Source organism: Callithrix jacchus, chromosome 1 (genome assembly GCF_049354715.1).
Source record: "Callithrix jacchus isolate 240 chromosome 1, calJac240_pri, whole genome shotgun sequence".
Taxonomy (NCBI): Eukaryota; Metazoa; Chordata; class Mammalia; order Primates; family Cebidae; genus Callithrix; species Callithrix jacchus.
The window spans coordinates 197,389,869-197,410,803 of record NC_133502.1 but is presented as its reverse complement, the minus strand read 5'-3'; the positions used below and the strand labels follow the sequence as shown (position 1 = coordinate 197,410,803).

General features: G+C 51.5%; 1 protein-coding gene across 30 annotated transcripts; it reads right to left on the bottom strand.

The window, feature by feature from the left end:
* Positions 1–7,257: 7,257 nt before the first annotated feature.
* LOC103796371 (uncharacterized) lies at positions 7,258–19,958 on the bottom strand. Of its 30 annotated transcripts, none has more exons than XR_013521997.1 (8): positions 19,732–19,798; positions 19,035–19,244; positions 16,467–16,584; positions 13,462–13,877; positions 9,867–10,696; positions 8,923–8,999; positions 8,553–8,678; positions 7,258–7,766 (listed from the first exon to the last, which is right to left on the bottom strand). XR_013521997.1 is itself a non-coding variant. In XM_078337044.1 (6 exons), exons 2-6 carry the CDS (start codon positions 19,104–19,106, stop codon positions 7,632–7,634), a joined length of 528 nt encoding a protein of 175 aa, XP_078193170.1. In that variant the 5' UTR covers positions 19,107–19,244; positions 19,732–19,798; the 3' UTR covers positions 7,258–7,631. The 30 variants fall into 30 exon arrangements, 3 of the variants coding, with proteins under 3 accessions (XP_078193170.1, XP_078193174.1, XP_035123924.1); XR_013521977.1 differs by lacking the exon at positions 13,462–13,877 and adding an exon at positions 13,332–13,414; XR_013521998.1 differs by lacking the exon at positions 13,462–13,877 and adding an exon at positions 13,332–13,414 and having other exon boundaries at positions 9,867–10,622.
* Between the last annotated feature and the right edge of the window lie 977 nt (positions 19,959–20,935).

The following is a 20,935-nucleotide window of genomic DNA, read 5'->3' as shown; positions in this document are numbered from 1 at the left end:
GAAAGGATTACGACACCTCTTCAGATTGGGAGGCCAATTCCTCAGCTCTAAGATCTGCTCATAGCAAGCTGGATGTTCCTTAGACTTTCAAGAGCAGACTGAATGAGGGAAGGGGTTGAAGAGAATGTGCCTGCTGGGGCTCAGCCTCCTCTACTGTCACGATGTGCATACGTGTGCACGCGCGCACACACACACACATACACACACCTAGAATCTCACAACCATCACCAGTCTCTATGTTGGCCTAGTCCCGATCCCTCTGCCTCTGGCAACAAAAGGTTCATTACCCCCTAAGACATATTTTTCCCTCTCTGGGACAAGGATCAGCCTCTCGCAAGCTTACTCCACACTTGTATGTCCCCCTTGCAGCCATGCATGACAAATGGGCTCCCTCCCCAATGGCATTCTCTTATAGATGTGCAGCCCATGACCGTGTTTCCCCAGATCTTCTCCAGGGGCTTCACACCACCACGGATTACACGTTTTCAAGACTGCTCCCCTGCCAAGCCGTTATTGTCACCGTGGTCCTCTTTACTTTCCAGTCATCGCAGAGCTACCTCCAACTGAGGCAACATGTATGGATTCTGTTTACCAAAAGATGGACCAAAGGGTCTTCCAAGTTTCAAGTTCTTCTCAGTTGTCTAAAATGTGGCCAGAGCCCATTGCAAGCTCCTCTGAGTTCCACCCGGGCTGGAAGAGCCAAATGGCCAGCCTAAAACTCAAATCCAGTATCTCCCTTTCTCAGATCATATCCATGGCTCCCTAAGGCCTAAGGTTAAAATCTAAACCCATTGGCAACCCCAGCACCGTGTCCATTTCCTCTATCTCTTGCTACATTCCACATGAACCTTCCAGAACCTCTTTGGATCAGCTCTGATCCCAAGAAACTGGTGTCCACCACTCTCACTGCCTGGAACTCCACCCAGCCAGAGCTCAGCTGACATGCTCCCCTCTCCGGAAAGCCACCCTAGGGTGGATTAGGTGTCTCTCTATCCCCATTCCAGCCCCCTGTATCCCCCCTAAACACTAGAATTAAAGCTCCTGAAGACCAAATGTGTTTAACCACAACCACATCCCCAAGGCCTGGCACATGCCTGGCACAGCGTAGGTGCACATCAATCTTGTCTGTCTCCTGGGTGCTCCCATAGCCCCCAACCCATCATAACACCCATCTCACTGAATCACTATCTACTTCACCAGTTCTCCCACTAGGCTATAAAAACACCATGATGAAAAAGCTCATGTGCAGGTCCCAGCACCCAGAGCAGTGCCTGGCACATAGCAGGTCCTTAGCAGCATCAAATCTTTGTAAATAAAAAGGAGTTTCAGGAAACGGAGCGGTTTCTGAGCTTCCTGCTTTGAGTGAAATGGAGTAAGGCAGCCACTAGAGGGCAGCAGGCAGGCACTTCCCAGGTGTAGACTCTACCCCATCCCAGGTCCCTGCCAACTGCCAAGGTGTCTTCACAAGGCTCTTCCTAAGACATCTTTCTCTCTCTTGCTCCTTCTGCAGCTCAGGCCTCTGGATCACCCCTCAGTCCTCACTACCAACTACAATTGGTTAGCTCTGAGTGCACGGTTGCCGGAGAAAAGGGCTCTCAGCCCCAGACTAGCATTCAATGACCCAAGCAACCTGCCTGTAAGGCTCCAAACCAGCCTTTGACCTATCCCTAAACTGATTCAATCCTCCAGGCCCTGCCTTGAGCTGTCTTCTCCCACGGACTCTGACTACCAGACTGAGCCAGCAAAACCTTGATCTAGTGCCACCTCTTACCTGCATCTGGAATCCCAGGCTTATGCTCCCTGCCTCTCTACTCCCAAAGGACATTCCTTCAGTCTAAAGAGATCAAAAGTCCCTTCCAGAAAAACTCCCCTTTCGTCAGTGCAGCCAAACTGCACAGAAGAGTTTATGCTGGAAGAGCCGAAAAGTTAGAAAGGAAGCTCAGCTAATTTTTACTACTAACATGTAAATGGCTGATGGACTTATAACCCTTCTGAACACTCTGATCTAACGTTTTATGTCCTAGAGCTTCCAAAACACAAAGTCTCCAAAACAAAGACTCTAGGCCCTGGCCTGATGACGGGTGACCCTATACAAAATGGCAAATGCTCTGTAGACACAAGACAGTTATTTTAAGGTTCATAAGAGCTGCAACTACTTGTTCGAACTATTGTAGACAAAAGGCTAAGTTTTTTAAAGAACTGAAACCAAATGCAGACTATGAGGAGTGAAGTTATGCCCAAAGATCAAAACCTTAGAAGACTGACTATACTTCTGACCCCACCTTGGTGGGTACGGCTGCTCCATCAGGCCTGGTCCACACCAGAACCCTGGCACCTCCTTTAGAGAACTGCCACCTTTACCGACTTGTGATTGCTCTGACTCAGAGCAGCCACCACGTCCAAAATTACTAGCTACGCTTTTTCCTATTAGTCAAGTTCCAAGCCTGTGTTAGCCCCTTCCCAGCCATGCCGACATCCAAGCTGTTAACAGTAACAAGGAACGTTAGACCTGTTGTTAGTCAGAAAGAAATCCACAAGCCATTAGTTTCTGCTGAAAGGAACAGACCAGGAAGGCAGGAGTTAGTCACGGTGAAGGAAAGGTTAATTAAGAGCTGGTCAGACCCAGGCCAGGAGCCTGAAGCCCCCAGACAGGCCAGGTTGGTTGGTAGTGGTCAGCCCCTGGGTCAGCCAGGGTGAGGGAGGGATTAGCTGGGTGAGAGCAAAAGTTAGTGCAAGAGAGCCAGAGATTAGCCCAAAGAGACCAAGGGGCCTACTGGAGGTGAGGCATGAAATCACCCCCAGGTGTGGCCCCGGCTTAGCGGCTGGCGGGCTCTGGGGGAGGCAGGCTGAGACAGGGACGTGGGTGGGAACAGAAAGCCAGGGATGCACTCCTGGCCGGCGTTCGGGAACCCTGTAAGTCCCTGAGGTTCATTTATTGCTCCCCACTTCTAACTCCTGCGAACTCCGAGCCCGGGGTAAAGCTGATTCCCCTCCCCACTCCGCCTTTTCAACAGGACAACTAACGCCCTCTAACTTCTGGGCGTGGGAACAGATCTTTCTCAATGACTTCCGGTCACGGCCCCGGGTCGTGGTCCCACGCCTACTTCCGGTAAGGAAAACCCGCCTCTCTCAGATCGAGACGGGAGAATCCTCTCTAGCTGACTTTCTGTGTGGGAAAGAGCCCTCCACTAACTTACGGTGTCAGAAATGTCCCTCTTCCCGGCCTTCAAATATGGGAAAAATTCCTCCGGCCGACTTCCTGCGTACTAAATACTCCACTCAGGGGTTTTTAGCGTGCGGAAACCCAGCTTCACTTACTTCCGGTGTAAGGCTCCGCTTTCTGACTTCCGATGTGGGACACGCCCCTCTGCCAATTTCCGGTGACGGGCACGCCCCCTCCTGACTTCCTCGTGGGACACGCCACCCTCTTGGCTTCCTGTGTAGGGTAGCTCCTATTCCCGCCACTTAACAATGGAAAAGATCCTTCCCCGGCTTCCTTCCCGAGAAGGATACAAATGCTCAGAGCTCCACACTCTAGTCTAGACCCACAGGCCTCCACACTCACGTCCCAGAGGTTTCCCTGGTCCCACCTACTCCCAGTGGCAACCAGACTTCTGCACAGAGAAGTCATCTCAGAGTCGAGCCTCCCACATCCACAGGACCACCTCCTGCTCTGAGTCTTGTTAATAGGGCCGTCCCCTGCCTTAGACCTGGCCCAATGGACTCTGATCTTATAGCCAATGTGGGGCAGCAAAGTGGGACATCTTTCTATAGGGCCAGTAGACCCAGGTCATCTGCTTGCCAAAAGGAGGGGGACCAGCCCCCAGAGGGGAGCCCAGAGCTCGACAGGGCTGGGGTTAGTAAGAAGAGAAAACAGGGTTAGTAGGGGCTGGGTTAGTAAGTCAGAGCACAGCACCAGCGGACAGGGCACCTCAGCAGACACACACAGGAGTCGCTAGGAGAAAAGGAAGAACGCACACAGGTCCGTTAGTTTTGTTAAGGGATGATGGGGCACCCCAGGGGTTAGACGGGTTAGTAATCGAACAAAAGAGCTGCCTACAGAAAAGAAAGCTGAGACTGAGGAAGAATGTGGGGAAGTGACAGTTAGGGGTTCAAAGCAAGTGTCTGGCCCCAGGCAGAAGGATCTGTGTGCAGAACACCCAGAGAGGCCAGGGCCTAGGCAGCAGGCATGTTCAACCAGGTTTGGGGGGACTCCCTCCACCTTCTTTTTTTTTTTTTTTTTTTTTTAAGTATCTGCCATGTGCCAAGACCCTTATATTCATGGGAATCCCCAATGCAACCTGTGAGATATCAGTACTCCCATTCTATCACTGAGGAAACTGAGGTTGAGAGAAGTAAGGTGACTTACTAAAAGTCACCCAACAAGAAGTGGCAGAGTTGATGAGTCTTATTTGCATTCCCTGTCCTGGAACGAGGGTCTGCACAAAGATCCCAGCCCATAGGCAGAGCCTTCTGGAGCCTTGGCTGCCCCCATATCCCAGCCCCTTGAAAGGCCCATGAGCTGCACGGTTAGTAGGATCTGGCTGCGGGGGGTTAGTAGGGCATGCTCGGGCCTGGTTAGTAGGTTAGTTGGTTGGCAGAAGGCCAGGCACCTCGTCACACGCCACGGCGTCCTGGCCGAGCCCTGGGTTAGTAGGTTAATCACACCATGCAACACTGCCCCAGCCTCTCCAGCTGCAGCTCCAGAGGCCTCCCGTCCCCACCAGCCAGGGAATGGGGCCTGACCATGGCAGGGGGTCTACCTCTAAGCCCCTCATACCCACCAAAATCAATCCCAACCACCTGGCCCCTGCCCAAAATGTTGCTTCCCTATTTACTGGCTGTGGGTCTCAGATTAACCCCTGGAAACATTTCAGTCCCCTGATAATGGACCCTACTTGTCCTGGATAGAAACCCCCTGCCTGGTTCTGGTCAGCCCCTTCCCAGAGGGCTGGATCCTGTTACACTCTGGTATAGACACACACACACCAGCATCTCGCCACAAAAGATCTGACCCTCATGCTCAGTAGACATCTTTTCCAACAGCAACTGCCAGGCCTCTAGTTGTTCCAATTATTGGCCTGCCCTCCCCTCAGCTAAAAAAAAACTGCATCAAGTTGGCCTGGCTCCTAGAACTAAGTTGAGACTCCCCATGCCCTCCCGGTCTGCTTCCTTTTCAGCCAATGCTACAAAACACCTGAGTGTATTCTAATTATGCCATCTCTACCACTGCTGTACTTTTCCCACAGAAACCCCAGCCTAGCATCTCCCATGTTCCATGAGTATTTGAAATTGCAATTAGCATTTTAAAGGCTCTGATAAGTCCTGCACGACTTCAGTAGTGCAGCAGAATTTGAATTTGAACCTGTTGTTTGTTGTTTTTGTTTTTGTTTTCAAAGAGCAATGACATTTCCTAGAACTTACTTTGGGACTTTCCCTAAGGGTCTCATCTCAGCCAGATGTTTCTCATCCTTCAAGGCCCTGGTTGGTACAGCTTGCTAGGAAGCTGTTCCAGACTGCAGCAGCCCTCTCTGGGGTCTCTCTCCCACTTACCAAGCACTCAGAACTTGTACCTCAGTAGACTGTGAGCTGGTTTTACCCATCCAGCATGGCTGTGAAATCATAAAGGTTCGAACCCTGCCCACTCTTCACCCATATTTCCCCCAAATGGCTAGCACAAGAAAGAGCCTAAAGTAGGTGCTCAATGCTGATGAGAGAGTAGAATTTAAATACCCCAGGAAACCTTGTGAGTTACTATGGAGGCCATGAAATGCTGCCACCTCCCCAAGCTGATTAGAGAGGGATATTGGGAAAACAGCCAGCGGAAGGGCTAATCAGAAATGCCTCTGGATCAGAAGATGCTGAGGTTTTAAGTCCAGAGAGCGAAAAAAATAAATAAATAAATAAGATAAACCCTAAATCTATACTCCAGGATGGATGGGAGCATTTGCTGAGCACCTACTGGGAGTCAAGCGCTGTGCTAGGCACACGATCTCCCTGAATCCTCCCTGCACCTAACAGGTAAGCATGTGCCTTTCACTTCACAGAGCAGTTGAGGCTCAGAGGTGAAGTAACTTGCCCAAGATTGTAGCCCAGGCTCTTCTCTGGACACAGCTCTCCCAGGAGCCCCTCCTTTCTGCACTGAGCCAGTTCCATATGTCCTCCAAGCACTCCTGAGCCACCCCCGCATGGTACCTGTCACTCTGAGTGTCTGTTTCCCATACGTCTGCTCCCCTTGCCCCTCCCTGGGTCAGGAGTGGGAATTCTGAAGGGGAGATGGCCCTGGCTTTCTGTGTTTGTGCTGATCACCCTGTTAAGGACGGATTGGTGTCCCCTACCCCAAATGCATTTGTTGAAGCAGTATCCCGCTATGTGACTCTTTTTGGAGATGGGACCTCTACGGGGTTAAAGTTAAATGAGGTCATAGGGTTGAGCCCTAATTTGATGGGGTTGGTGTCCTTATAAGGAGAGGAGGAGACCCCAGAGCACGCTCCTGCTGTCCTTCCCTCTCCGTGGAGAAAAGGTCACGTGAGGACACAGCAAGAAGGTGCCACCTGCAAGCCAAGGAGAGAGGCCTCGCCAGAAACCAACTCTAACACCTCAATCCTGGACTTCCCAGCCTCCAGAACCGGGAGGATGTAAATTCCTGCTGTCTAAGCCATCCAGTCTGTGGCTTGGTGCTGTGGCAGCCCAAGCTGATGAAGAGTACACAACCGCCCTCCTCCCCATCCTGGGAGCTGCTCTCTGGTAAACACTGGCACTGTCCCCTCTGGAGGGGGCTGTAATCGGAGGAGGAAAGCGGAGAGGTGGGCATGTAAGGAAAACTGCACATGGAGAGGCGGATTGTGGGGGCTGTCCTGCCACCTTCTGCTCCCCAAGAACAGAATCCAGGAGTGGTGCAGCTAGAAGCAGGGGCCTGATGGAGAAGTGTCCCGAGACTGGGTTCAGGTGGCCCCTGCAGCCTCTGGGTAAGGCTGGTTCCCTCTGCATGGCAGGAAAAACACCCAGGGCCACCTATCTCTTTCTAGTGAATTTCCCTGGCCTAGATCTTCGTATCCCGTAAAGACCCTCTCTTCTCAGGATGGTGCACACTCAGCCCCTCTAGCTGCCCCTCCCAAAGTTCAGCAATGCAGGGGGAAGGCCCCAGCTCCTCCCAGGTCCTGACTGTCTCCTCTTTGTAACCATCAGGGACAGGAAAAGCATGGAAAAGCCCCACCAAGGAGGCCCCCCACAAAAATGACAATTTCACACAGGCCAAACGGAGGAGCTGCATCTGCCCTCCCACTGACAGCCCCTACCCGACTCCCATCCCTGTTCCTGTCCCCATCCTGTAGGGTCATTTGAGACCCAGCCCTGCGGAGAGTGTGGTCAGTGGGGCCTTGGCCCAGGCCAGGCTCTGTCTGGTCACCGGCAGAAACTGGAGAAGGAACCAAGTTCACATGGGGTCAGAAAAGGGACCCCAGCCCCAGACAATAGGGCCCAGCCGGCAGGGCCCGAGCAGGTGAGGAGGGAGTAGCAGGCTGCCAGGACTCCCTCATACCCCTGGAGCCAGATCCAGTCGTCGAGCATCAGCCAGGAAGGGCTCCTGTCCATGGGAGGCTGCATCCCAACAGGTGAGGAGGATGAGATCGTCAGGGAGTCACCCAGGGGGCTAGAAAACGTCGGAGTCTGCCCGCTAAGTCCCTGTGGCCAGAGTCCAGGGTCACCCGAGGTCCAAAGAGAAGTCCAGGCCAGGAGTCCCTGAGATTCGGCCCAGACAGAGCCACCTGGGGTGTGGGGCAGGGACACAGCGAGTGAGGATGAAGCCACAGCCTCCACTCCCAGCTTCCCACATACCCCCAGCCTAATTCTGCATCTGAGGGGACACATGTTCAGAGATCCCCCTGCCCCAGTATCTCTCTCATGCCCCCAGCACACACACAGGATGGAAGGGAGGGCTTTGGACATGAAAATCTTTTCGAAGAAACTTAGGCCAGGCACAATGACTCCCACCTGTAATCCCAGCACTTTGGGAGGCTGAGGAAGGAGGATCACTTGAGCCCAGGAGTTCGAGACCAGCCTGGGCAACATAATGAGACTCTGTCTCTACAGAAAATTAGCCAGGCACGGTCGCATGCCCTTGTAGTCCCAACTACCCAGGAGGTTGAGGTGGGAGGATGTATTGAGCCCAGGAGGTCAAGGCTGCAGTGAGCCGTGATCACAATACTGCACTCTAGCCTGGGCAAAGTGAGACCCTGTCTCTAAGAAAAAGAAAAAAAAATGTTGTGTAAAGAGGAAGCGATGAAAGCTGAGAATTCTCCACCAGGCAGGGTTAGCTCAGGGGACTGGGGAAAAGCAGTAAAGGGAGCCCATGGCAAGCCCCCGGAGCATCATGGGTGGAGGAGGGGCAACAGTTTGAGTGGGTGGGAAGGACCTTCAGAGTCCTTTGATGGCTTGAATTCCTTTTACAACATTCCCACTGGGAGGACCTCTGCACACCACCACCCTCAACACACACACACACACACACACACACACGCATACACACACTGCTCCCAGGACGGGGAGCTCACCCCCTGGCTGAGACTGTAATAAAGCGTGTTCTGACATGAAGATCCGAGCAGACAGGACCACGTCTCTGGGTTCACCTCTGCATCCCCAGCGCCTGGCTCAGAGAAGGTACTTGGTCCATGCCGGGGCTGAATGAAGGAACATGCTAAATTATCTGCTCAAGTTCACCCACACTGGTCCTCATCCCATCCCACCCACCCCCACCAAGACCACACAGAGCAAGCCTTCCAGCCACCTGGCTCCCAGGCCATCTTCTCATGAGCAGAAGCATTCTGGGCCTGAGGAGGGGGCACAGGTGGGAGGGACAACCTACCCCCATGAAATTCAGCTCTGTGTGACCTCCCTCCCTCCCCAAATCCCTCCCAGGCTTACCTGGCAGCATGTAGCCAGCACACAGACAGCCCAGGCTCCCAGCTCCTTCCTTCCCCACACAGACCCCACAGGCCATCCTGGAAGACAAAAGAGCCAACCACACGGCAGGAGAAAACCGCACCCAGGCCCTCTACCCAGGCTCAGGCTTTGCCAGAACTCCCTGCTGAAGATAGAAGGCCCCGGAGCCAGAGAAGCTGGACTCAGGCACACAACCCTGCCCCTCCCTTTACTCCACCCCGCAACATCCTTAAAAGGTGAGCGGAGGCCGGGCACGGTGGCTCAAGCCTGTAATCCCAGCACTTTGGGAGGCCGAGGCGGGTGGATCACGAGGTCAAGAGATCGAGACCATCCCTGGTCAACATGGTGAAACCCCGTCTCTACTAAAAATACAAAAATTAGCTGGGCATGGTGGCGCGTGCCTGTAATCCCAGCTACTCGGGAGGCTGAGGCAGGAGAATTGCCTGAACCCAGGAGGCGGAGGTTGCGGTGAGCCAAGATCGCGCCATTGCACTACAGTCTGGGTAACAACAGCGAAACTTCATCTCAAAAAAAAAAAAAAAGGTGAGCGGAGAGGGGAGAGGGATTCCCTTCACTCACGCCCTGTTTCCCAACAGCAGCAGAATGCAACCAGGGAGAAAGGAGGAAAAACTGAGCAGCTTGGTGACAGCTGAATTGCAGCTGAATGGAGAGTTGGGAATCCAGAATTCTGATCCCAGCTCTACTCCTGCCACACTGGGTGACCCTGGGACCCTTCCTGCCTTGACATTCGAAGTGCACAACAATAACCCATGGTTTAAGCAGCAGATGGAAACAGAAGGGACTCTTCTGCCCAGCCTCAGTTATTTTTCTGCTCCCCTCCTTCTCCCCTGCCCTTCCCTGATGTGCCCTGCACCAGAGGAAATTTGAGGAGCCGGAGGCTGGAGTAGGACTCCTTTAAGACCAACCTGTGTCATCAATCTGGAGAAGACCAGAGAATGACCGCTAATCCTGACCTAGCACCACCTGCCAGGTTTTGCTTTGGGTAACAGCTGTGCTGTCTTCATCAATGGCAGACCTGAGTCAGGAGAGTCAGGGAGCCTTCTCAGCAGATTTACAGAGCTTGCTGTCAGCACCTAGGAGTGAGGGCACGAGTCCAGAGCTGGAGACGAACTCAGACTCTGGCACTGAGAAAAATGCATCTAAAGGCACAGTGCGAAGTTTCCACTAAACTTCAAGGCCAAGGAACCCAAGCCAAGGTTTATAAATAGAATAACAAAATGCCGAAACTAAGAAGGGCCAGTTCACAGCACCCGGGAGTCCCCAGCCTCCTTCTAATAGCAGATTTACAGGCACAAGAGATGAAGTCATTTAACTGAGCTGTCCAAAAGTTCCACATGGTGATGTTTATAAAACACTAGCCCTGACGCCAAAAGTGGGGTGTGAAAGTCACCCTTTCTGGGACCCCATAAAATGGGGACAAGCGCTTTCTTTCTTCCATAGAGGTAGAAAAGCGAATGAGCTACATCACCCATTTCCCCTCCCACTGTGGGATTCTAGGATACCGCACTTTCCTGCACAGACCAGAAGAGGGCAGGCTGGTAGGCTACGGGCTGGTGAGTTTAAATACTTATCTGCAAGGATGCTTCTCAGCATGGTTGTGAACGTCCTGAAGAACCTGGAAATTCCCTTCTCTCTCCTCTGTCCCAGGAACTTGCTGCTCTCTGTAAATAGACCCTGGGCTGCTCAGAGGAGCCTGGCTTGGTCCACAGTGACTGTTTCCCCTGGCTCTGTGGACCTAGAATCATGATATTAATAAGCCGATGGAGGTTTCGCGGGACCTTTAGCTAGCTCCTGGGTGAAGAGGGTACAAAGGAAGGCATGGGCTTTGGGGCCAAAGAAACCTGGAGGAGACTGTGGTTCCCTCACTCCCATATACTCAATGTGTGACACAGTGTTAATGATATATTCTTTTTTTTCTGGAGACGGGATCTTACTCTGTCGCCCAGGCTGCAGTGCAGTGGCGTGATCGAAGCTCACTGCAATCTCCGCCTCCCGGGTTCAAGTGATTCCCCTGCCTCAGACTCCCAAGTCGCTGGGATTACAGGTGAATGCCACCACGCCTGGCTAATTTTTTTTTTTTTCAGTAGAGACAGCGTTTCACCATGTTGGCCAGGTTTGTCTTGAACTCCTAATCTCAGGCAGTCTGCCGGCCTCAGCCTTCCAAAGTGCTGGGATTACAGGCATGAGCCATCACGCCCATTCAAAGTTAATGATTTTCAAAGCTTAGCCAGTGCCTGGCACACAGTACATGTTCCAAAAATCATTTTCACTACTCAATGATTTAAACTTTAAGTAAATCTGTGTGTGACATTTATATTCGAGAAATATGCACCATATTTATCCTGTAAGCATTATATGTATATACCCCAGTTAGGCAGCACAGATCAAATTAAAATCCCCTATCTTGGTGAATGGAATAGCAAAATGTGCCTTATCCACATAACGAAATCTACTCAACAATAAAAAGGAACAGACTACTGATACATACTACAACATGGATGGAATCGCAAACAGCATGCTAAGGGAAAGAAGCCAGGCTCAGCAGAACACATATTGTATGATCTCGTTTATACAAAATATCCAGAGAAGGAAAATCTACAGAGATGGGAAATAGATTCGTGGTTCCTGGGGTTAGGGATGGGATGCAGATGAATGGTAAATGGGTATGAGAGATCTTATCGGGGGAGCAGAACTGTTCTAAAACCGATTTATGGTGAAGGTTGCACAACTCGGTACCTTTACTAAAAATCATTGAACGTGTGAGTTATATGGCATTTACACTATGCCTCTGCCGGGCACGGTGACTCACGTCTGTAATCCCAGCACTTTGGGAGGCTGAGGTGGCTGGATCACCTGAGGTCAGGAGTTCAAGACCATCCTGGCCAACATGGAGAAACGCCATCTCTACTAAAAATACAAAATTAGCCTGGTGTGGTGGCACACGCCTGTGGTCCCAGGTACTCAGAATGCTGAGGCAGGAGAATCACTTGATACCAGGAGACAGAGGTTGCAGTGAGCCGAGATCGTGCCATTGCACTCCAGCCTGGGCAACAAGAGCGGTGACTCACACCTGTAATCTCAGCACTTTGGGAGGCTGAGGTGGGCAGATCACGAGGTCAGGAGATTGAGACCATCCTGGCTAACACAGTGACACCCCATCTCTACTAAAGATACAAAAAGTATTAGCAAAAAATAAAGATACAAAAAAAATTATACAAAAAAAAGATACTAAAGATACAAAAAAATGAGACACAAGAATGGCATGAACCTGGGAGGCGGAAGTTGCAGTGAGCCGAGATTGCACCACTGCACTCCAGAAAAGGGCAACAGAGCAAGATTCCATCTAAAAAAACTACAACAAAAACTATGCCTCAATGAAATTGGACAGAACAGGAATTGAATTACTGAGACAAGCAACAGGAAGCACGAGCCTCAGCTGGGCATGATGGCTCATGCCTGTAGTCCCAGCAGTTTGGGAAGCCAAGGCAAGCAGATCACTTGAGGTCAGGAGTTCGAGACCAGCCCGGCCAACATGACGAAAACCCATCTATACTAAAAATACAAAAATCAGCCAGGCATGGTGGCGCACACTTGCATTCCCAGCTACTTGAAAGACTGAGGCAGGAGAATCACTTGAACCCCGCAGGCAGAGGTTGCAGTCCCTTGAGACGGTGCCACTGCACTGCAGCCCTCACAGCAGAGTGAGATCTTGTCTCGGGGGAAAAAAAAAAAGGAATGAGCCTCAAAAGCATTCTGTTCAGGAAAAAAAAACAGTTGAACACAGAAGCTTCCATATATATATGGAACATTTAAAAAAATCCAATCTACTTCAGAGAAAGCAGGTCAGTGGTTTCCTGGGGCTGGCGCTGAGGCTGAGAGGGGATTGGCTGGGAAGGAATGCTGGGGAACATTTTAGAGCGATGAAGATGTGCTACATCCTGATTGTGGGGATGGTTACACAGGTGTATACATTTGTCAAAATACACTGAAATGTGTGCTTTAAATGGGTGCGTTTCCTTGCATGTAAATTACACCGCAACAAGGTTGTTTTTGCAAAACTCGTTTATATGTAATAAAAGAGGAATGGAACTAAGAGGCGCCAGATCAAAGGCCACACAGAGAACTGGCTGTGGGCACCAGGGCCTCATCATCTCAGCTCTCACTAGGCCACACGGACCACCGCACTTGAAGCCAAGGTCAATCAGGAAAGGCATGATTGAGGAACTGGAACCCAGAGAGTCATCAGAGGTCTCTCCCACCTCTAAGACTCAGGAGGTCTCAGTACATACGGATTTTGTGGTGGATCTGACCTCAAAGCATGAGGTGGTCTCCGCCAACCCCAGTGTACACAGGAAGAGGGGGAGGATCACCTTGGCTACTCCTGTGATGCCGATGGGGTTATGGTGGCCACATGAAGGTGTCTGGAACCACGTGGGTGGACAGATGCCTCCAACTGTCACCAAAAGAAAAAGAGACAGGAGTGAGAGAATAAATACGTACCTGTGGGCTCACTGAAGAATAGATGCCAAGGTCCTGTTTCAAATCACAGCATTTCCAAAACTGATCTCCTCGGATGCAGACCAAAAGCAAACCAGGAAACATGGAGGCATTTTGGGTTTTTTTTGGTTTTTTTTTTTTTTTGAGTCTTGCTCTGTTGCCAGGCACCAGGCTAGAGTGCAATGGTGCAATCTCGGCTCACTGCAACCTCCGCCTCCTGTGTTCAAGCAATTCTCCTGCCTCAGCCTCCCGAGTAGCTGGGACTACAGGTGCGTGCCATCACACCCGGCTAACTTTTGTATTTTTCAGTAGAGACTGGGTTTCACCACGTTGGACAGGATGGTCTCGATCTCTTGACCTCGTGATCCACCTGCCTCGGCCTCCCTAAATGCTGGGATTACTGGCATGAACCACTGCGCCTGGCCACAAAGAGGTATTTTGTTCAGGCCAGTGTCAACAATTACATCCTAACACAGGCTTTACGGCCTGGATTCCTGTGCTGTTCTGCCACCAGCACACTGCGTGACCTCGAGCAAGTCCTTCACCCGCAGTGAGCCTCAGTCTCCTAATCCACAATAAGGATGATAACAGTGCCCACTTCACAGGGGCGTCATGGGGATCAAATGAGAAGATGAATGAGACTTGGCTTGAATTCTGCCATTTTCTTACATGACTATTATTACCATTAGTTCATGAACACCACCCATGATATTCATTTTTCCCCAAAACAAGCATGCACTATTCCTAGTAACAGATGGGCAGCTGCCAGGGAAACCTACATTTGTTGCATTTTCAAATCCCTATGAGTTTTTGGTCTTTTTCCCTGACTCTGGAATAAAATCACTACTCTGAGAGCTGAGACATCCAAGAGATGTTGGCCCAGATTGCCTTGGATGAGCCCGTGCCCACAGGTAACGGAAGCTCCGGGGAATAATGAAATGTGCCAAGTGCCTCACAAGAGATGTACTGGGGAAAGCCCATGCTTCCGCAGAGGAGTATAACCGCTGTGTCTTGATGAATTCAAACACAGTGTCCACAAAGGAGCAGATTCGAAATTCAAATCTCCTTCAAACAAGGGAAACCCTGAGGTGGAGAGAGGGGCAAGAAAAGCAAGGAGGGAAAGGAAGCTAAACTAACATTTACTAAGAACAGATCCTAATTGGGAGTGTCTTTATCTACATGGAAAAACAAGCTGAGTTTTATCATCCCCACTTTACCGATGAGGAAACCGAGGTTCAGTTAGAAAACAAGGCAACGGAGATTCTAAACAGGCCTGTTGGGCCCCCAAAGGGGCAGGAGCTTGTTCAAATAAGGACAGGGACAGGGTGCAGTGGCTCACAAAGTAATCCCAACACTTTGGGAAGCAGAGGCAGGAGAATCGCTTGAGGCCGGGAGTTCACGATCAGCCTGGGCAACAGATGGAGGCTCTGCCTCCACAAAAAAATTCAAAAATTAGTTGGGCATGGTTGCGTGTACCTGCAGCTGTGGCTATTTGGGAGGCTGCAGCAGGAGGCCCACTTTAGCCCAGGAAGTAGAGGCTGCAGTGAACCGAGACTGCTCCACTGCATTCCAGCCTGGATGACAGAATGGATCTATATATATAGATAGATGGATATATATATGGATTAAATGAGAACAGATCCAAGGAAGTATGTGTAAACTGCAAACTCTGTGGCCATCTGCATTACCATTACTGTGAGAAAACTGCCCTGTGATTGACAAATCATCTCCGTTCAGTTTATTCCGGCTGCTTTCACAGTCTGTAGGCAACTGATCAAGTTCACTTTTAAAAGAGTGGTATACTGTAGTAGTTACAAACACACGTTTCAGAGTCAAACCAGACACGGGTTGAAATCCTGACTCCACAGCTTATTCGCTGTGTGGCCCTGAGCTCATCACTTCACCTCTCTGAGCCTGTTTCTCTGCAATGGCGAATTCCCTGCCTTATCATGGAGTCTCTATGAAAGAGCACTGAGCAAGAAGCTTGGTAAACGGTAACAAAGCGATAGTTAGGGCTGGTTGCTATTCATCATCTTCTGCACACCTTTGAGTACACAATAGTTCAGCACACCCCTCCCTTCCACGACTCATCCAGTAGCTTCCAGAGGGGCCCACCTGTCACCACAAGGGATAAGGGGACACCTGCCTCATTTGATCTGATCAGAGTAGAATGGGATAGGGAGACAGATGTCACCCTCAGCCAGACTTGGCCTCTGCCCCTGAGAATCTCTGGCTATTGTTCCTCGGAGCTCGAGCCAACAGATGATTCAGGCCTCAGAGACAAGGGAAGGGGTCCTCTTGAAACAAAAGACTAGCCTGCAAGTTATTCAGAAGCCCATTGAATCTGCACAATGGACCCAGTGCCCCAGAGACACGCTGCTCAAACAGGCTAATAATCACCCAGGAGACAAACCAGCAGCCTCAACAGAAATAAAAGTTAATCACTAAGTATCCATACAAGACTCAGGTACCATGTAAACGAACTCAGCTGGCATCCAGTGGGTGCTCGATGGCATTCACTAGCTTTACTAAGCACCTACACGACACCCAATGTGCGCTGGTTTGTAGCCTCATCGTCGCTTTTTAAAACCGGGATTGTGCCGAGCGCGGTGGCTCACGCCTGTAATCCCAACACTTTGGGAGGCCGAGGCGGGTGGATCACAAGGTCAAGAGATTGAGACCATCCTAGTCAACATGGTGAAACCCCGTCTCTACTAAAAGTACAAAAAAAAATTAGCTGGGCATGGTGGCGAGTGCCTGTAATCCCAGCTACTCAGCAGGCTGAGGCAGGAGAATTGCCTGAACCCAGGAGGCGGAGGTTGCGGTGAGCTGAGATAGCGCCGTTGCACTCCAGCCTGGGTAACAAGAGCGAAACTCCATCTCAAAAAAAAAACAAAAAACCGGGATTGTGATGTCTATTTTACAGATGAGGAAACTGAGGTTCAGAGAAGGGACGTGACTTCCTGACTGAAGTGGACACAGGTGGGGAGAAGGTTCTGCACACTGACCTGCATAACTCTCAGCTGCGTCTCCTTCCACCACCCTGCACTGCCTTGATGAATAAGGAAATTCAAAGAGTGTCATCCTGCCCGGGGAAGAAGCATGGATCACAGCCAGAGAAAGGACCTTAAAATGAAGACGCAGAAAAAAAGAAACATTAAAAACAACTAGCAGGACAGACAATAGGGAACTGACGAAGGAGAGCATGTTTATTTATCTCCTTCATGAAACACTGAAATCTCTCGTGATGGTTTCTGCAAATAACGTGGAGAAACACATCTGATGTAATTTTCAAAAGCAGTATACATATAATGCAATTTCTTTTTCTTTTTCTTTTTTTCTTTTTTTGAGGCAGTCTCACTCTGTCGCCCAGGCTGGGGTGCAGTGGCATAATCTCTGCTCACTGCAACCTCCACCTCCTGTGTTCAAGCGATCCTCCTGCCTCAGCCTCCAGAGTAGATGGAACTACAGGCACATGCCACCACGCCCAGTTAATTTTTGTATTTTTAGTAGAGACAGGGTTTTTCCATGTTGACCAGGCTAGTCTTGAACTCCTGACCTCAGGTGATCCACCCACCTCACCTTCCGAAAGTGCTAGGACTACAGGCATGAGCCACTGCTCCTGGCTAATTTCCACTATTATTTTCAATAATAGAAAATATACCAGAGAGAAATACATGAAAATGGAGTTTTCAGGCTGGGTATGGTGGCTCACACCTATAATCCCAGCATTTGGGGAAGCTGAGGCAGGCAGATCACTTGAGGCCAGGAGTTCGAGACCAGCTTGGCCAATATGGCAAAACCCCAGCTCTACAAAAACTACAAAAATTAGCCGGGCATGGTGGCATATGCCTGTGATCCCAGGTACTTGGGAGGCTGAGGCACAAGCATCACTTGAACCCGGTGGGTGAAGGTTGTGGTGAGCCAAAGATCACACCACTGCACTCCCGCCTGGCAAGGAGTAAGACTCTGTTGAAAGAAAGAGAGAAAGAAAGAAAGAAAAAGAGAGGGGAAGGGAGCGAGTGAGGGAGGGAAAGGAGAGAGAGGAAGGGAAGGAGGGAGTGAGGAAGGGAGGGAGGGAGGAAGGGGAGAAAGAAAAAAATGGAGTTTTCTTCTTCTGGTTTTTTTTTTTTTTTGTCTTTTCTAAATCCTCTGTAATTATCATGCCTTTTATTAAACTTATTCAATTTGTTTTTTAAAATCAGCAAAAATTATAAAAATTCTCATTTATTTCTATTTATTTATTTTAGAGATGGGGTCTCACCATGTTACCCAGGCTTGTCTTGAACTCCTCCCGCCTCAGCCTCCCAAAGTGCTGAATTGCAGATGTGAGCCACCTTGCCCAGCCCAAAATTCTCACTGTTTGTGCAAGCATAGGGAACCGTTCTCCTCAAGCTTGTGGTGAGGGGTTGTGGTTGTTCTGGGGGACACTGAAGACTTCACCACTCTCCTCTATTAAAGAGTGAGGTTAAGGCTTAAAATGAGTAGATTTCAGAACAGTTCTCAATGGAAAGGGTCACTAAATAGTAAAATCGGAGGGCATGGGGGACATGGAAGGGGTTTACATAAAATGCTTTCCACATGAAATTAACCAAAGTTAGAGTGGGATCAATTCAATGCCACTCAAAGCTAGGAGCTGGCAAAGTGTCAGGAAACGGTTTGCCCAGACTGCTGGATGGTTCTGCCTAGAAGGGTGAGGGGCGACGTGGGGGCACTGTTACCTCAATCAAGGATCTGCCCACCTGCAGGATGAGGATGAGGAGGTCTGAGTAAACATCAGGTACCCAGCCCTACCCCAAACCTGCTGACTCATCCCCCTTGCCACGTGGCTCAGACATCTGCGTGTTGGAAGCAACGCCCCTAAAGTCTGAGAACCACTGTCCTCAGGTTTCCCTGTCTGTCAAGTGGAATTACTCATCCCTGCCCTGCGTCTATCCCCGCCCCCGTCCCTGGGCCATCGCGGCGCACCCAGATGCTCCCAAATGGGAATGAGCTTTGCAAAGCACTGAGTCCAGAGCGAGTGTTGTGCTTTGAGCCGCGCTCAGTCCCAGCCTGGCACCGAGAAAAAACAAAGCCATTCCCTCAGGTTCTCTCGCAATCCTCCCTCTCATAGTTCCTCCCCTCCCCCCGCAGCAGGTGGGGGCGTTTTCCCCGCGGCGGCACTGCAGTGGGGTGTGCGCGCCAGCAATCCCAGGCGCCGGGCATCCTCGGATACGGAGCCTGGGATGAGGGTGGGGAATCTAGGGCGCGCCCCCCCGGGCCTTCCCCTGCACAGTCCTAGAAACAATTTCTCTAAGCCAAGACCCTCCGCTGGAGGAGGGGAAAGGTCTGGCCCCTCTCCTCCCAAATTCCCAGGCTCTCCAGGCAGTGTCCTGGAGCCAAGGAGAGGTGAAGAATCGAGCTGGTGGGTTCCGGGACCCACCCATCCGGGACCTCCCCAGATCCTTAAGGAGATGCAAATGGGCTTTAGAGTCCTACATAGCTGATTCACAGTCACTGGCTGTGTGACCTTGGACGTGTCGATAACCCTCTCTGAATCTCCATTTCTCCGTCTTTAAAATGGGCTTGTTCCTTACCACCTCGTGGAATTGTTGTGATAACGTTTGCAAAGCACCAAGCAGGTCCCTGGCGTAGAGTAACCTCTCCATAAACTGATGTCACTGTTGTTTTCAGCGAGGGTAAGTTACCAGCCCTCTCCATCCTTTGGGAGCCAAATTGGACGCCGGACATCCGGGATTTGAGTCCCAGAAGTGAAGGAATGGCAGGCTCTGGGGAGAGGGGGCGGGCTGGGTATGAAGGAAGGGAAGCTCAATGACCCGGCCCCGCTACCCCACCCCCCACCTCCAGTTTGAGACCCTCTGGACTCTCCATGACTTGGCCAATTAACTGCTCACTCGGTGAGCCGAGAAGGTTCGCGGGCCCACCTCCCAAATTCGGTCTCCTGTCTTAGGAAGGAAAGGGTCTTTGTTCCCCCTCACAATCATGACTATAAGACCCCCATTCGCACTGGACTCCCAAAGCATCCTCCCCTTGCCGGGCCTCACCGCCCGCCCGCATCCCGGCCAAAGTCCTGGCTGTCTTTGACAATTACAGGCTGCAAAGCGTCTTCATCCATCAAATGCCGGGCACTTCAGGCGGCGTCTTCCACCCCTGAACCCAGTCCCGGGACTCTGGGACCTACCCTCGACCCCAGCCTCGGGGAATTCGGCTGTTCCCCGTTCGGGGACTAGGGCGCTAGGGAAGGAAGGCTGCTAGCACAGGGCGACGCCTTACCTCGGGTCCGCGGTCCTGCGGCGCGAGTGCAGAGGGCTCTTTGTGCCCCGGCTCACAGCGCAGAACTGGGGGAGTCCCTGCAAGCACCTCCCACCTCAAACTCCTCCCCGCACTCGTCCGCAGCCTCCCTCCCTCCGGTCCCCCGAGCGCAGCCGGCGTCGTCTTTGTAGCTGCTGCAGCGCCCATGAAATTTTAATGCGGGAGCGGCTGGCGGGCGGAGGCGCCCCACCCGCGGCCCTCGCCTCCACCCTTCTCCCTCCTCCTTGCGCCCCTACAGCCCCACACCTAACCCTCCCCTTTCCCTCGCCCAGAGTCCTGGCCGGGAAAGCGGGGTGCAGCCGGGCTGGGGGGAGCACACCGCCGCCCCTTCCGCACAAAGGGGCTAGCGGGCCGGCGCGCTCTGCCCTCCGCATCCCCACCCGCGGTGCTGTCATGGCAACGCTTGCCCGGCCACTTTCGGCCGCAGAGAGCTCAGGGCTGGAGAGAGGCGTGGAGGTGGCGCGCCACCGCCGGCCAGGGGCGCAGAAGTCTGAACCCCAGAGTAAGCGTACAGAAGACGCTGGTCCTGGAATAACGCCAAGGGCTACACTGGCGAGACCTCGGGTGTATGCCTCTTTATGCACATGGTTATGGTGGAGTCCAGATTTGAACCCATGCCTGTAACTTCATGCGTGGACACCATTTGGCCTAACAACATTTATAGGTTTAGTCTTTAATTTTTAATTATTATTTATTCTTACTATTTTAGAGACGGGATCTCACTCTGTCGCCCGGGCTGAAGTGCAGTGGCACAATCATAGCTCACCGCGTCCTCCGACTCCTGGTCTCAAGCAATCCTCTTGCTTCCCCCTCAGTCTTCGGAGTAGCTGGGACTACAGGCACGAACCGCCGCGCTCGACTTAGTCTTTATTTAACTGCCCTCTTCTTCGTTCCTACTATTTTCTAGAACAGGGAAGCTAGGAAGTGATCCCGAAGTCGTGGTTCTAGAGCTGCAGTATCCACATTGCTAGGGAACTTGTTGGAAATCCAATTCAGGGCCGGGCGCAGTGGCTCACCCCTGTAATCCCAGCACTTTGGGAAGCCTAGACGGGTGGATCACCTGAGATCAGAAGTTCGAGACTAGCCTGGCCAATATGGTGAAATCCCGTCTCTACTAAAAAATTAGCTGGGCGTGGTGACGGATGCTTGTAGTCCCAGCTACTCC